General features: G+C 42.5%; 1 protein-coding gene across 1 annotated transcript in view; it reads left to right on the top strand.

Annotated features, from left to right (window-relative positions):
• The first annotated feature begins 816 nt into the window (after positions 1-816).
• The window catches only part of LOC140168054 (uncharacterized), a 28,232-nt gene continuing 13,364 nt past the window's right edge, over positions 817-15,684 (top strand). Inside the window, exons 1-3 of the mRNA XM_072191358.1 lie at positions 817-1,034; positions 11,911-12,459; positions 14,081-14,275. Coding sequence (XP_072047459.1) covers positions 11,932-12,459; positions 14,081-14,275 — 723 coding nt within the window. The 5' untranslated portion in view covers positions 817-1,034; positions 11,911-11,931. The remainder of the gene's footprint in view (positions 1,035-11,910; positions 12,460-14,080; positions 14,276-15,684) is intronic.

Here is a 15,684-nt window from a genome sequence, read left to right as displayed (position 1 = left end):
TACATGCTCGCCCAATTACATTTTGCTCTCACCGAATGCCCCTTAGTGCAAAAGTGCCAGCCGTACACCTAGGCCTATATCCATTTCAAATTGAAGTGCCCACCGGAGGGGGGCTCATAATTATTGCACAGCCCCTCATTTGTCAGTCTGGTACTTTAACTTGCCCAGTGGCGTAGCGTAGCATCATAGGGCTAGACTGCTGCCCTCAGTCGTCAACCGTCTAAGCATACACAGTATAATAGTAGTACTCGAGAATCCTTGATGCGAAGTGTAGACGGCTGATTGGAATTAGTCTAATCATAGGGCACGGGGCAACCCCCCGGGTCAACCCCCCGGGGCAACCCCCCGGTGCAACCCCCAATCGATAGCCGAAAAACCAGCTTGTGCCCCCCCATCAGACCCGCCCCAATCATGGTCGGTGCCCCCCCAAAAAAAAAAAAAACTCCACAACATAATGACCCACGCTACGACACTGAACTTGCCCTTTTGTCATGGAGGGGCATTGACTGAAATTGTGACTTTCTCCTGTAGGTTTATTTTATTGGCAGCCTAGTCTACTGTAGTAGACCAGTTTAATTGATCATTCCCGAAATTAATCTCTCTGACCTGACCATGGAAAACTCATCATTCCTGTTCTGATTCAACAGCTCAGATATCCATGAGAAAACTCTGGGCAGGGCAGTCACTGGAGATGTGATGTGTTTCGTCATAGATTTTAAATGGTTTCATGCATGGAAACGTATGAATTGTTTATCAAAAAAAAAAAGAATGCAGCGCAGTCTATTGGCAGCCGAGCTCTGAATAGGCCGAGTTGGCGGGATGCTGACAGCAAGTGGTCGGTCAAACGTAAACAAGAAGGAAGATATATAAAGTGAAGTGAAGCAGGTTTAGCCACACATGCACGTTTCTATGACTTCAATTATGTATTTCAGTCAATTTTCACTTCATTAATTGATATTGCTATAACTACAAAACATCGCGTAATTGACACCTTTTGGCTTAGCAGCCTAGCAGTAGCAGTACATGATGCAAAGGTAAAAAGTACAAGCATTTTTTTAAATTTATTATTCATTCGGTCATTAGGCCAAATAAAAAAATAAACATGTTTAACGTCCCCTCCCGCTTCCTTTTTTGATGTTTCTTCAATTTTATTTTTATTTTTTGAAATTCAATTATAACTTTTCAAAAAATATGTCTAGGAAGTAGAGATGCTTTCTATAGCCTTGCTAATATACAAGAAACACTTTTATAAGGTTTTGTGATAGGTAGAGGGGGCCCATCTCTCAGAACAACAAATAAAAAGAGGCCTCCTCCTTTTTCCAGGCATTATTGTATACGCTAAAACAGCTCTAATTATGGGTATTTACACTGATTTTGCGATAAAAAATAGAAAATAAAAAAACCCCTCTTCCTCCTCTTTTTCAAAAACTCGGACGTGAAACATGTTTTTTATTTTACTTGGCCTTATCGTATTAGATTTTAGTACATGAGTAAGCTTATCAAATGCCCGGGATCAAATGTATAAATCTTGAAATTTTTGTAAACAGTTTATTATTTTATTACTTCCGTTGTCTGAGCTGTGCACCGAGCATAATCCAAGCGTATTCATAAAAGACAAACAATCACACTGTCAGATTTAGGGATTCATTCATCGCCAGTTGATTCATAGTTGTGTGCCCTTAAGGTGCACTGAGCCTGGATGGGCTCTCTCTCTCTGTCTCTGCACTCGTGGAAGCTACATGTGCCTGGTTGTGATTATCACATTAGATTAATCCCTAATCCTTGGCGTGGTGACAGCTTGGATTCGAAACCAGTCATCTCTGAAGTCTCTCAGCTGACCTTCCTGACGAAATTGGTGGTCATCTTGAACCCTAATTGTGTGATCTTTCACAAGACTGTGAGCGACCAGTAAGCTTAAAACAGTAAGCTTAAGCCTGCACTGGCTATCCAGGCTTGTGCATTTGTATGAGCTTGGAACGGTCCATGGTTTTCCATGGATTAGCATGTGTTCCTCACGGACCAACCTGGGTAAACAAACAAACAAACAACAAGGCTGCATATTAGCTTTTATTCTGGTTCACATACACGAGTGTAAAAACAATCAGCAATGGCCACAACACATTGTGCGACAAAGCAATGGCCTCTAACAAAGAACTAAACAATAAACTCATTTGAAAGCTGGAAACATAACCTCCAGTATACACTGTCATTATACCCAAGCTTTTCTCCCTACTTGGTTGAAGGAGCGGTATGGGGCAAAAAGTCAAAAACTTCCCTCTTGAGGTCTCACTAACGACGGTGAGGACATACAGGAAGCCCAAAGGAAAACAGCAGTCCAGAAAAATGCTGCATTAGAGCTTATGCTTGGACAAATAGCCAACTATTGTCCAATTATCTCACGAAATACAATACTCAAAAACTGCACCAGCCTGAAAAAGATATGGCAAGCCATCCGTCTCCATTTTGGCTTCCAAACAACAGGTGGCCACTTCCTAGAGTTCAACAATATTACCCTTGGCCCTGATGAACGGCCAGAGGACTTGTACCAGCGTCTAGTAGCATTCACCGAAGACAACCTCATGCGTGAAGGAGGCGGCATCAGTCACCATGACCAAGTCATCGATGAAGATGAGGAGGTTACGCCTACACTCGAAAACTTTGTAGTGTTAACGTGGTTGCGTCTTATAAACCCTGATCTGCCCCGATTAGTAAAGCAGCGGTACGGTACAGAGCTAAGATCTCGCACCTTGGCTTCTATCAAAGCCGAAATTTCTCAAGCTCTGGATTCGCTCCTGGATGAGCTGAGCTCAAACGATGCTGCTCGCAGCATGCGCACTAGTAGTCAGCGTAGACCGATGCCTAAATTGAAAGCTAAGAAATCATTTGGTAAATCCTGCCCTCTGGGTGAGCAAGCTGGTCGGCATGACCATGCGCATTTCTTAAGCGAGTGCTCGTACCTCCCTGAAAAGGACAGAAAATACCTGGCCCGCGCTCGTCAGCTTAACATCCTTGATGATTGTGACAGCGACTCAGATTTAGCATGCGCCTTTGTTGACCAATCTGACCTTAGTGCGCAGCTCAATGTTCAGACAGCGCTGCGAATTCATGTTGATCAGTCTCCTTATGTAGATGCATTCCACAAGCACCATGCGGTCCGCATCACCATTGACAGTGGATCCACTGGTAATCTCATTCATGAAAACACTGTCCAACGATTAGGATGCCCCATTCATCAGAGTTCACAGTCTGCCCGTCAAGCTGATGGGTCATCCCCTCTTAAGGTAGTTGGGGAAACAACCCTCACCTTTACTCGTGACAGACACTCCTTTGTCTTTAAAGGTCTAGTTGTTAGAGACCTTGACGAAGAAATCCTTGCAGGTATTCCCTTCATGAAATGCAATGATGTCGCAATTCGCCCTGATGAATTCGACAGATGGTACAATTATCACGTATGGCGCCAACAAGAGCCCCAAATCCCAGCACACTGTTCGTCGTGCCCATATACTTTGTGGACCTTCTCAAAACACTACCATATGGCCAGGCTCATACGTTGAGGTAAATCTCCCTGCAGACATCGTTGAATCAGATGCTACTTTTGCCATTGAGCCCCGTGTTGATACCCCCGCCGGTAGGTTCCTACCGCCCAAACAAGCCTGGCCCAAGCCTGATGTAATCACAAGTATTGCAGGCAGGGTTCGCATTCCCAACAATACTGGTGTGCCACTTGTCATCAGAAAGCATGAACATCTTGGCCAGATACACACTGTTTTTTCACCATCACTAACTTCTAAGCCAACACACACTGCTGCAGCAGCATCAGTCAATGTCCCAAAGCCCAGTTCACCGGTTAACTACTCAGCTGCTGTTGCCCTTGACCCAGATGGTATACTTGGCACTTGTGAGCAATCCAACTTCCGCAGTCTTCTCGATGAGTACGATGAGGTTTTTGACCCTAGTTTCCCAGGTTACAATGGTGCTGTCGGCCCTTTCAAATCTGTGGTTAATATGGGACCGGTCCAACCCCCCCCAACGCAAAGGTCGTCTCCAATTGTATGCACAGGATAAACTCCAAGAGTTGCAATCAAAGTTTGATCAGCTTAAAAAAGCAGGCGTCTTTGCTAGACCTGAAGATGTCGGTGTGTGTGTCGAATACCTTAACCCGTCCTTTCTTGTCAAGAAGCCTAATGGAGGCTTTCGCCTGGTTACTGCATTTGCTGATGTCGGTAGATATAGCAAGCCACAACCCTCTCTAATGCCCAATGTGGACTCAACATTGCGTCAATTGCCAAATGGAAGTATTTGATTGCCACTGACTTGACTAGTGCTTTCTACCAAATCCCTTTATCCCATGAGTCCATGAAATACTGTGGTGTTGCAACTCCTTTCGTGGGTGCGTGTGTATACACGGTGTGCCATGGGTATGCCAGGTTCTGAAACAGCCCTTGAGGAACTGATGTGTCGTGTCCTTGGTGACCTCTTAGAGAAAGGTGTCGTAGCAAATCTCGCTGATGTCTTGTACTGTGGTGGTAATACTGTGGATGAACTTGTTGAGAATTGGCGCCAAGTTTTGCAAGCTTTGTCTAAGTCTGGGTTACGTCTTTCTGCTTCCAAAACAGTCATTTGCCCCCAAAAGACAGTAATTCTGGGTTGGATTTGGTCAAATGGAACCCTTTGTGCTAGCCCCCCATAGCATCGCCACACTTTCCAGCTGCTCGCCTCCAAGCAAAGTTGGTGGCATGCGGTCCTTCATCGGTGCATACAAGGTTCTGGCCCGTGTCATTCAGAATTGTGCCAGTCTGGTAGCCCCATTAGATGATGCTATTGCAGCTGGGCACCAATCAACTGAAGAGCTTACATGGTCTGATAGTCTGCATACTGCTTTTCACAAGGCTCAAGCAGCACTGTCTTCCGCTAGGGCAGTCACACTTCCCCATCCCAATGATCAGCTTTGGATCATTACTGATGGATCCGTGAAGAAACATAGCATTGGGTCGACATTGTATATTTCCGCAATGACAAACTCTTCCTCGCCGGGTTCTTCAGTGCTAAATTGCGTGATCGACAGCCAACATGGTTACCCTCAAGAAATTGAGGCGCTGTCTATTTCTGCCTCCACCAAGCACTTCAGTCCCTATGTTATTCAGTCCAAACACAAGACATGTATCCTCACTGACAGCAAACCTTGTGTTCAGGCATATGAAAAGCTCTGCCGGGTGAGTTTTCAGCCAGTCCTCGCGTGTCCACATTCCTCTCCACTGTCAGTCGCTTCCAAGCATCTGTTCGTCATCTTGCAGGATCAGCTAACGCCCCCTCAGACTTTGCTAGTCGTAATGCCCCTGACTGCACTGAGCCCACTTGTCAAATATGCTCCTTTATCAAACGTGAAGAGGAAGCAACTGTCCTTCGTGTTTCCGCACATGACATTCTGTCCGGGAAAGCTAAGCTCCTCTGGGCCAGCAAAGCAGCCGGGCATGCTATTCAGCAGGAATGCCCGGATCTCGCATTTAACACATGCTCATCTAGTTCAGGGCACTCGCCCTTCAAAGAAAGCTACTTCTGTCAAAGATGTGAAGCGCTATTTGCAGGTTGCATCTATCGCTAGAGATGGCCTACTTGTTGTTCGTCGTGATCAACCATTGTCCCCAACTCGCGATTGTATTGTTGTTCCCAGACAGGTCTTAAATGGTCTTCTCACTGCCCTGCACATCCAACTTGACCATCCCTCCAAACATCAGCTCAGTTTGGTGACCCAGCGTTACTTTTATGCTCTTGATATGGATCAAGTGACATCAACTTGTCACCAGTGTGCTTCTCTGTCCAATGCCCCTAAGACATTGATCGAGCAGTCCTCAAGTGACCCTCCCGATGCAGTTGGCATTTCTTTTGCAGCTGATATCCTGAAGCGTAGCCGCCAGCTAGTCCTTGTGCTGCGCGAAACCTCAACGTCCCCACACAGCTTCTTGCATTGTCGAGAATGAACAACATGGCACGCTATGCGTGATGCCCTGATTCAATTGTGCATTGAACTTCGTCCACTTGATGGCCCCCCTGCAGTCATTCGTACTGACCCAGCACCAGGGTTTGTTCGACTCGCCAATGACAAACTTCTCACACGTTACCATCTATCGGTTGAGATCGGTCGATTAAAAATAATAACAAGAATCCTGTTGCTGAGAAAGCCATTCGTGAGCTTGAAGATGAGTTGCTCAGACAAGATTCTACAGGTGGTCCGTATACAGCATTATCGCTTGCCATTGATACTGCAGCCCTTAATACTCGCATCAGATCCCGAGGTCTTTCAGCCCGTGAGATGTGGTTTCAGCGAGACCAGTTTACCAATGATCAGGTTCCTTTCACTGATTGTCAAATGATTCAGGCCCAGCATGCCTTGCGAAAAGCCAACCACCCACACAGTGCTCATTCAAAGGCCCCATTAGCCTCTGCCTCCCCAGCAGCAGAGTTGGAGGTTGGTGATCTTGTCTACCTCTACTCAGATCGCAAGAAATCTCATGCTAGAGATCGCTACTTAGTCACTACTATCGAAGGCCCATGGTGCAACATCCGCAAATTTGTGGGTTCTCAGCTTCGAATACTTCTTATCGTATCAAGAAATCTGAGTGCTTTAAGGTCCAGTATTATCCTGACCTGGATTCTCGTCCCTTTCCCAAGTCGTCTCCACCCACCGAGGATTCCGAGTTTGTTGAAGTGGTCCCTGAATGTACTCCTCCAGAGCCTCCTTTCATACCTGGCGAGTTGTCCACACCTGCTACTTGTGACCCCTGCCCAGGAATGCTAATCACTGCACCCCAGTTCTGAGTCAGATCCTCGCGATCCCTTGCGCGATAGCGTCATAGCTCCAGCAATACCTCCGGTTTGGTTGCACAGTCTAATCCATGTACCGGTAACAGCAGTGAGGTTAGTGAAAGTATCCCCCAAGCTAGTATGGTTGGCCCTGAGATCATGCCACCATTGCTCACACAAAGGCGTTCAGCGCACCCTCACAAACTTCCTGAGCACCTGAAAGACTATGTGTTAAACTAAATGGACAGGTCACTGTGTACTATGACATTAATCCATCATCGGTGTCCTCCTATATGGTCACTTCATTGAACTTTGAACTGATTTATGTGTCATTTGGAATTCTAAAAGAAAACTCTGGAACTGACGCTTACTTCTTTGAACTTTGAACCATTTTACATTCATGTTGAATGTCAGTTTGTCATTGCAGACAAAAAGACTCTTGAACTGTTGATGTTATTGACTGTTGGCACATTGCCTATTTTGAGTGTTCTAAACCAACAGTGTCTTCATTCACATAAGCTGTTAGATTGGTTTCTGCAAGTCAGTTGTTAGTAGTAGTTGTTTAGTAGTGTTATCCTCACTTCCTTGTGAGGAAAGTGATCCTTTTTTTTCTTTAAAAGACAAAAGAGAGAAAGAGGTAGTTACGCCAGTTGATTCATAGTTGTGTGCCCTTAAGGTGCACTGAGCGTGGATGGGCTCTCTCTCTCTGTCTCTGCACTCGTGGAAGCTACATGTGCCTGGTTGTGATTATCACATTAGATTAATCCCTAATCCTTTTATTGGCGCATATATTTTCATGACTAAACGGTTGTTTAGAAAGACACTGTAGATTTCAAGCAGAAAGACACCGTGGATTTCAAGCAGAAAGCAACTGTAGATTTCAAGCAGAAAGACAATGATGTGGACTTCAAGCGGAAAGACACTATGGACTTCAAACAGAAAGACACTGTGGACTTCAGGCAGAAAGACACTGTAGACCTCACAGAAAGTTGTTTAGAAAGACACTGTAGATTTCAAGCAGAAAGACACCGTGGATTTCAAGCAGAAAGCAACTGTAGATTTCAAGCAGAAAGACAATGATGTGGACTTCAAGCGGAAAGACACTATGGACTTCAAACAGAAAGACACTGTGGACTTCAGGCAGAAAGACACTGTAGACCTCAAGCAGAAAGACACTGTTGACTTCAAACAGAAAGGCACTGTGGACTTCAAGCAGAAAGACACTGTAGACTTCAAACACAAAGACACTGTAGACTTCAAGCAAAAAGACACTATAGACTTCAAGCAGAATGATGACACTGACGAGACTTTAAAAAACAAAACGATGGCACACCTGCAATTTAAATGCGCGCAACCCACACAAGTTAGCGACTTGCGGAAAACCGCCCTGCTGACTAAACATTCAGAAGGAAGGTTCAGAAGGTTCACAGATGTCTTAAGAGTGTTGAAGCTGTTTCCGAGAGGATACTATTTGTAACATTCCATGGTAACCCTTACACCCATCGAATGTGTGTCATCAGCCCTCAGATCGGCCCTCAGACACACACTGCACATACAGGCATAGAGTTCTGCAGTAGCATATGTTTTGTTGACATTTTGTGTAGGCCTAATGTTTACATCCATGACAGTTCTAATACCATCATCAGACAACTCAAATACAAAGGATATCATTTGGCAATCTTAATGTTATGCAATCAAGTTTACAACACTATCACTCTTACAATGAGCAAAAGTCACTGAGTCACGCAATTCAAGTACCAATATTGATTACCTGAAGTGGCCTACTGCAAATGACCAGGTATAACCTTTCTGATTTCCATGATATTTTGCAATAACAAAACCATGTTTTCCTTGATTTTGGTATGAAATTGAGCAAATAGAATTAATTGTTGTGTCAATTTGGAGTTATTAGGGGCCCCAAGGGGCCACTGGTCATTGACCAGGGGGTATCATGCGTGGCCAAAGATTCAAGTAAAAAGGGTCTTTTTTCATGATCAGGCACTGTACTTACGTATCGTGAATAGGGTATCTAAAACAAGGAAATTTGAGAAAAAGGGTATACCTTGTACAATAAATCAGTGTTTAGGGTCCTTTGAGACAAATGTAGTATGTAATAAAGGTTAAAAGTTATGAACTTTTGAATTTGTGTTTTCCCAAATATCATGAAGGGTTTTAGAGTCAAAATATGACTGATTTACTTGCTTCTAATGGGGTATGAAATTGCACTTGTCATACTTGTTTAGGGGTGCATTTTCAGACCTCGTAAATACTTGTTTAGGGTGCTATTTGAAACTTCATGGCCACGCATGATACCCCCTTGTCAATGACCAGTGCCCCCTCGGGCAACTAAAACTGATATGACATTATGAGGTAAGTTTGATATGTTTGGAATCTGTATTGCCTATTCTGAAGGAATTATTGCCATGTAAACAAACCATCCCTTGGCCCATATGGACATGGTGTACTGCTTTTCAGTACCCTGTTTTCCATGGGTGACTGTAGGAACCTATGGATTCGATCCATGTAGGTAACCCTCAGCTTAGCATCACTGTTGTATATGCTCCCACTGAGTGCTCAACATCTTCTGACAAGGAGGATTTCTATTCATCTCTATTTGACCACTTGGATGGTATGAAAAGGCACAACATCCATCTCATCCTCGGTGATTTTAATGCCAGAATAGGAACAGATAGTCATCTTTCCCATCCTTGGGTGATTGGTCCATACCGCTACAACATTTGCCAGGAGTACAACCTCAGACAACCCATGTACAGTTAGACCACATTCTAATAAACAGCAAGTGGGTAAATTCTCTCCGCAACTGTCGAGCATACAATTCTGTAGAAGTGGACTCCGATCATCGTATTGTGAGTGTCCGTCTAGCTGCCAGTTGGCGAACAAGCAAAGGAAAACCTTGCAAGAGACCAAAATTCAATTGGAAGAAGTTGCAAGATCCTGATACAAAAGAGCAATTTCAGCGGGAACTAACAAACAGATTCCAGGTCTTGAGCATGGATGATGCCACACCCATCTCTGATACATGTAGGTATGAGACCTTTGAGACAGCAGTTCGCGAAGTTGCTGAGGAAGTTATTGGAAAGCAAAAGCCATGCGGACTGCCAAGTTGGGTATCAGATGCAACCATCAGACTTAAACTTGAAAGGGATGAAACCAAAAAGCGGTAGGGGCCTACTCTATTTCACAGTCTCGTCAATCTAGAGAAAGATGGAGGAACTTGAACACCAGCCTTAACAACTCCTATAAATCTGATGAGCTTACTACACTCCCTTTCTGGAAAGAACTCAAGGAAAGGGGTAAAAGTCAAAAAGAGAGATGGATCAGCCCCAACCAGTGACCATGAACTGCTTGAGGAATGGAAGGAATATTTCAGCTCACTCCTTTATGACAGTGGCACAGCAGCTTCAGAACTCAGAAGTATCTCAGAGCCTTTCCAAGTAACAACTGGAGTGCTTCAGGGTGACGTGTTGGCACCATTCCTGTTCATTATCCTGGTAGACTACCTCCTGAAGAAATCAACTTCTGGAATTGATGCTGGAATTGTTACCTACCCACGGCGGTCAAGCAGGTATCCTGCTAGGATGCTGAATGACCTGGATTTTGCTGATGATATTGCACTGTTGGAATCTTCTATAGCCCGGGCCCAGTCACAACTTACTAGGACTGCAACAGCAGCAGCAGATCTAGGCCTTGTCATCAGCGCACCCCTAAGACAGAATATATGACTGCAAACTGTAACACTCAGCCAGCACTTGAAGTCTATGGTAGTACCATCAACCATGTCACAGACTTCAAGTACTTGGGTTCCAAGATGGGCTCTAGTGTTGGAGACCTGAAAAGAAGAAAAGCACTAGCCTGGGCTGCTTTCTGGAAACTGGAACGCCTTTGGAGAAGCCCATTCCTGCCAATCGAAACAAAAATCACCTGTTTGAGACAACTTGTGTCACTATCCTTCTGTACGGGTGCGAGTCATGGGTAATCACCAAGGACATGGAAAAAACATCAAGCGTGTGGATCGGATCCCAAATGAAACCATCTACAATCTGACCAACACCACTTCACTGGTTGCCAGAGTCAAAATTCATCAACTCAAATTTTTCGGCCATATACTGCGTCTTGAAGATGACGAGCCTGTGAAAGAATATGCCCTTTATATTCCACCACATGGGAAGAGGAAACCGGGACGGCCACGGACACTGTACTTACAGTATGTACAGCACCTCCTGGGAGATACTGAAGGGATGCTGCAGCCAAACAAAATTGTTTCGCTTGCCCAAGATCGCAACAGTTGGAAAAAGCTTGTAGTTGCCTGATGATGATGATGAAACATTAGTTAGCCAGAGGTTTCCAGTGATATAAAAATCTCAACTTTTTTTGAGAAAAGTGGGGGGGGGGATGATGCTGTGGATCACGAAATGCCCTTTTAAATTTAATACTGGTAATTAATAATTAAATTTAAAAGTCACCTTGTCCCTTTTTCAAAATCTTTAACAGGAAACTAATAATCAAGTGCGAAGGGCCTAATAAGGACCTCCCTCACAGATTTTTGAAAAAGTCCGGACGATATACAATTATACATGTTATTTTTTTTACTTGGCCTAATCCATCATTTATGACTCTTTACTCATCCGATGATGGGAAGCTGTGTATAAGTGAAGCCAGCTTTTTAAAATAAGTAAGGTTTGCACATGTGTAGAGAGAGCACACAAATGACTGCATGGTCTATGTACAAAATGCAAACAAATTTTATAGACTTTACCATATCTTACTCAAAAAGAAAATCTGAAAAATATTTGACAAAATTGTATACTTCATCATGCATGTATATTTTGTCAAGTACCATAAACCGGGGTGACTTTGAACACTGGGGTGACTTTGGACACGCATGGCACAGGGAAAAAAATCTGATGATATTTTTCAAATTTAAATCGATTAGTTTTTTGAAAAAAATCATGTGATTTTATCAAGCAACCCTGTCCTATACATGTCCAAAGTCACCAGATTGTCCAAAGTCACCCCGGTTTAGGACATAGTTGCAACATGAAATACATATATAATCTTCATTGTTCTACCATTTTTTTACCATTACAGAATACAAAATGAACCACCATCATGTCAAAAACATATGGTGCCAACTACTCATGTGCAGTGAAAGATTGTACCAACAACATTAGGGGCATTAGAAGATGGAAGCTCACTTACTGCGAAATCCATCGATGTCCACATGGTGCAGTTCAACATGGCTGTGTATGTCCACCTCCATTCACCTTCTTTGCATTCCCAACAGAGCGTGCAGATCCAGATGGGAGAAAGAAATGGGTCAACCGTATCAAACGAATTGACATTACATCTAATAAGCAGTGGACCCCTAAAGTCTATAGCCGTGTTTGCAATGAGCACTTTGTGGACAAGAAACCCACAGAACAAAACCTGTACCCATCATTAAATCTTGGACATAATCCATCAGACATTTCCAAAACAATGCGCAAAGCACCCAGAGATCGGAAACCTCGTATCCAACCACAGGATGATGATGAGGATTTATTTAATGATGACATTCCACCATCACCACCACAACCAAACTCTGACCAAGACCCAGATGCAGAACAAGAACCATCAGAGGAGCCACCCACACCCATTGTATGTATTACACTCAGGGTTATAGGTGGGCGGCCCCGCCCGTGACTGGCGCTGTCCGCCAGGCACAAATAAAAAAAATTAAAAAAAATTATAAAAAAAAGATTGTACCCTGAGCCAGTGCTCTAATTGGATAGTAAAATTACCCGGCACTCAACTTGGGCTAGCTATAACCCTGATTACACTAAACAATAATACAAATAAAAGTGAACAAATAAGGCAAGGTATTACAATGCACCCATGAATGCAGTCAATGCACCCATTCAGCTGAGCTTTATTCCATGAGTATGGGACCATTCTAAAAAGCCAAAACTTTTTTAATCCTGAAAATTATCAGGGACAGCCTAAGGTACATGTATGTGTCACCAATAGCTTGTATATTGTAAATCTGTTCCTTTGTCGCCATTAACAAACATCATCTTTTCTTTTTTTGAAGACCATATTTATGTTATAACATGCATTTTTTACTTACCTGCACCATGGGCCCCAAAGAACCACAAAGTTCGCAACATTGAACAAGTACAATACTGCCAAATTTGGATACAGTACACCAGCCGATGCGTTGTTTTTTTCTGTAAATTTACACTTTCCCAAATGTGTATTTCACTGGACTCGGTTTCCAAATATATAACCTAAATGTATTCTATAATCTAAAAAGAATAATTTCACTGATTTATTTATTTAAGCATATTTTATTTATAACAGGGCTGTCAACTTTTTGGAATTGCTTGGCGTGAGACAGGGACGTACCGGGATTTGCCGTCTCCAATGTTCATTTTGTACCATGATTAATTGAGCCACGGCGTTCGGGAATATGAAAAGCGGGGGGTAGGAGCAACAAATTATTCATGAAGATGCGTGAGATTTTACTCATTTTCTAGCTTTTTGCGTGAGATTTACTAACTAGGCGTGAGATTATACTACCTTGCCGTGAGACCGTGAGAAAGTGACCCAATGCGTGAGACTCACGGCCAATGCGTGAGAGTTGACAGCCCTGATTATAAGCATAAATTTTGATATCTGATACTCCATTACTATAATGTACAAACAAACCACATAGCTATCGTTGATGTGTACCGGAAGTGGACTTGTATCTAAATTGGTCGCTGCTCAATCCCCAGTGTTTGATTTTCATCTATTTTTTGTGTAGTAAAAACTGCTACTCACTCTCAGAGTTGAGTAGCAATTCCAAAATTGTGAGTAGCAGTTTGTTTTCACCATATTTTGTAGATTTTTTGTATACCTTTTTACCCTCGCCAAAACATTCCTACTTTCAGGGGAATTCCGGCCATAACTGTATCTATTGTCTTTTTACTCCCTTCTTGCAAGTTTGTAGACAAATGCAGTGGCCAGTGATCAATTTTCGTATATATATTTAGCAAAAACTGCTACTCACTTTAAGATTTTGAGTATCAATTCCAAAATTGTGAGTAGCATTTTGCGATGCTAATTCAGGTAAATCGGGTAAAATTGAACACTGTCAATCCCACAATGCAATGCGTGTATCAAATCCAAAATTCATGTATTGGAATGCTGAGGCTGGGGATCAACCTACCTGTTGTTGTTGACACATATTTATTGTTTCTTACGCCTATTGAAATTGATAATCTTCATTATTTTATAGGATGATGTCGGAGAAATGGAGCCTCAAATGGTATGTTCAGAGAGTAGCATAGACGATGACAAACAAGCGCCCTCAAGAGACGATAATGTCCCAAGAGTAACTCGGCAACTCAACAAGGATTCCACAACAGATGAGGGAACCAAACAAAGGAATGTTGTTGTTTACAAAACTGTGAAAAATATCAGCATTTTAAAGGTACATACATTTCTAGTAAAGAAAAAAGATAATCTATTTGGTGATGTATATATGCCAGCAAAGCTGATTACCCGGGGCTGATTATAAGGCCTAAAAAAGAAAATATGTATTGATGTATTGGCCTTAGAGCTCCAAAGTCGGGGTCAGTTGGTCGGTTTCATTGGCTGGGCCAGCAAAAGACCTGTGGCTACCGGTCGCCGACTTAGTGCTTGGCACACAAGGGGTCTCAGGTTCGAATCCTGACCAAAACAAAAAAAACGTATTTGTTTGTTTTCTCTCTTTATTATTTGCTTCTTTATTCTTTTCCTTCCAGTCGCCAAAAAGCACATGGGCATATTTGGGTTTATTATTTTTAAACTCCATTTTTTAAACTGTTCATTAAAAAAAAACTTCCCCTGTAAGTAACCAATATTAAATGTGGGGAGCGATTGCCGAATAGGGTGCAACTCTACTAGTCTTGTAACAAGACTGCCCTACCCCAACCCTAACCCTAAACTCCGTAAACGAGGATTGGACTCAAGTCTAGCAAGTTGCACCCTTTTCGGTAATTGTACCAAATATGGACTGGCTATGGCTTTTTGATGAGCTACACACAAACTGCTGAACATTGTAATTCAGATAAATGTCATTTCATTCAGTAATATTCATTGTTCAGGCAACAGAATACTTTGCATAGTACTGAAATCCCATGACACTGAAAAACACTTTGGTCAGCACTGTGAGAATATAAAAGAAATAATGAAAATCAGCATTGTCAGTCGGATCTTTTAACTATTTTGTGTAGTGTATTAAAGTTTGTAACCAAGTATGCCAAGGACTTTTAAGTGCTTAAAAGCATTTGTACTGAGCAAGTTAATAATGGAATTCATTTTGTTGAATAGATTCATTAGGTTTGTTGACTAAATTATATGTGACCGTCCACCACCACAAACCGCTCGTAAAGACGGCAAATTGTATTCTGAGCTACAGTGTAAAATGTGCATAAAGGTTGTATTCATATGTACCTCAAGTTGGAGTGACATGTTTCTCATTTTGTAAGTGATAGTCAAACACCTTTTAAACCATTAATCCTATTGTTGAAGAGGATAATAAGTCTTATATGTATATAATTCTTAAAGAACTCTAGTCTTATTTGTTTGCTTTGGCTAAATCCTGTTCAAGTGGTAGGATTTAACAATTAACAATGAGAGGACATTCCTGATTTGAAGTGACTGCCAATTATGACTGTTTGATATTTATTACCAGCAATGTGGAAAAATAGACATATGTAGCAACCGAAATATAAAGGTACCTATTGCTGAAGGAGCAAAGTTCAACAAACCATAACTCCGCTTCTGGATATCTTTTGAAGTCAAATGATATATTATTTTAAAGTTTATGCTATATATTTTCCAAACACAAATAAAACA

The sequence above is a fragment of the Amphiura filiformis genome, chromosome 13 (assembly GCF_039555335.1).
Source record: "Amphiura filiformis chromosome 13, Afil_fr2py, whole genome shotgun sequence".
In the NCBI taxonomy this organism is placed as follows: Eukaryota; Metazoa; Echinodermata; class Ophiuroidea; order Amphilepidida; family Amphiuridae; genus Amphiura; species Amphiura filiformis.
Note: the sequence above shows the minus strand (reverse complement) of the source record. Positions and strands in the feature narration are given on the sequence as shown.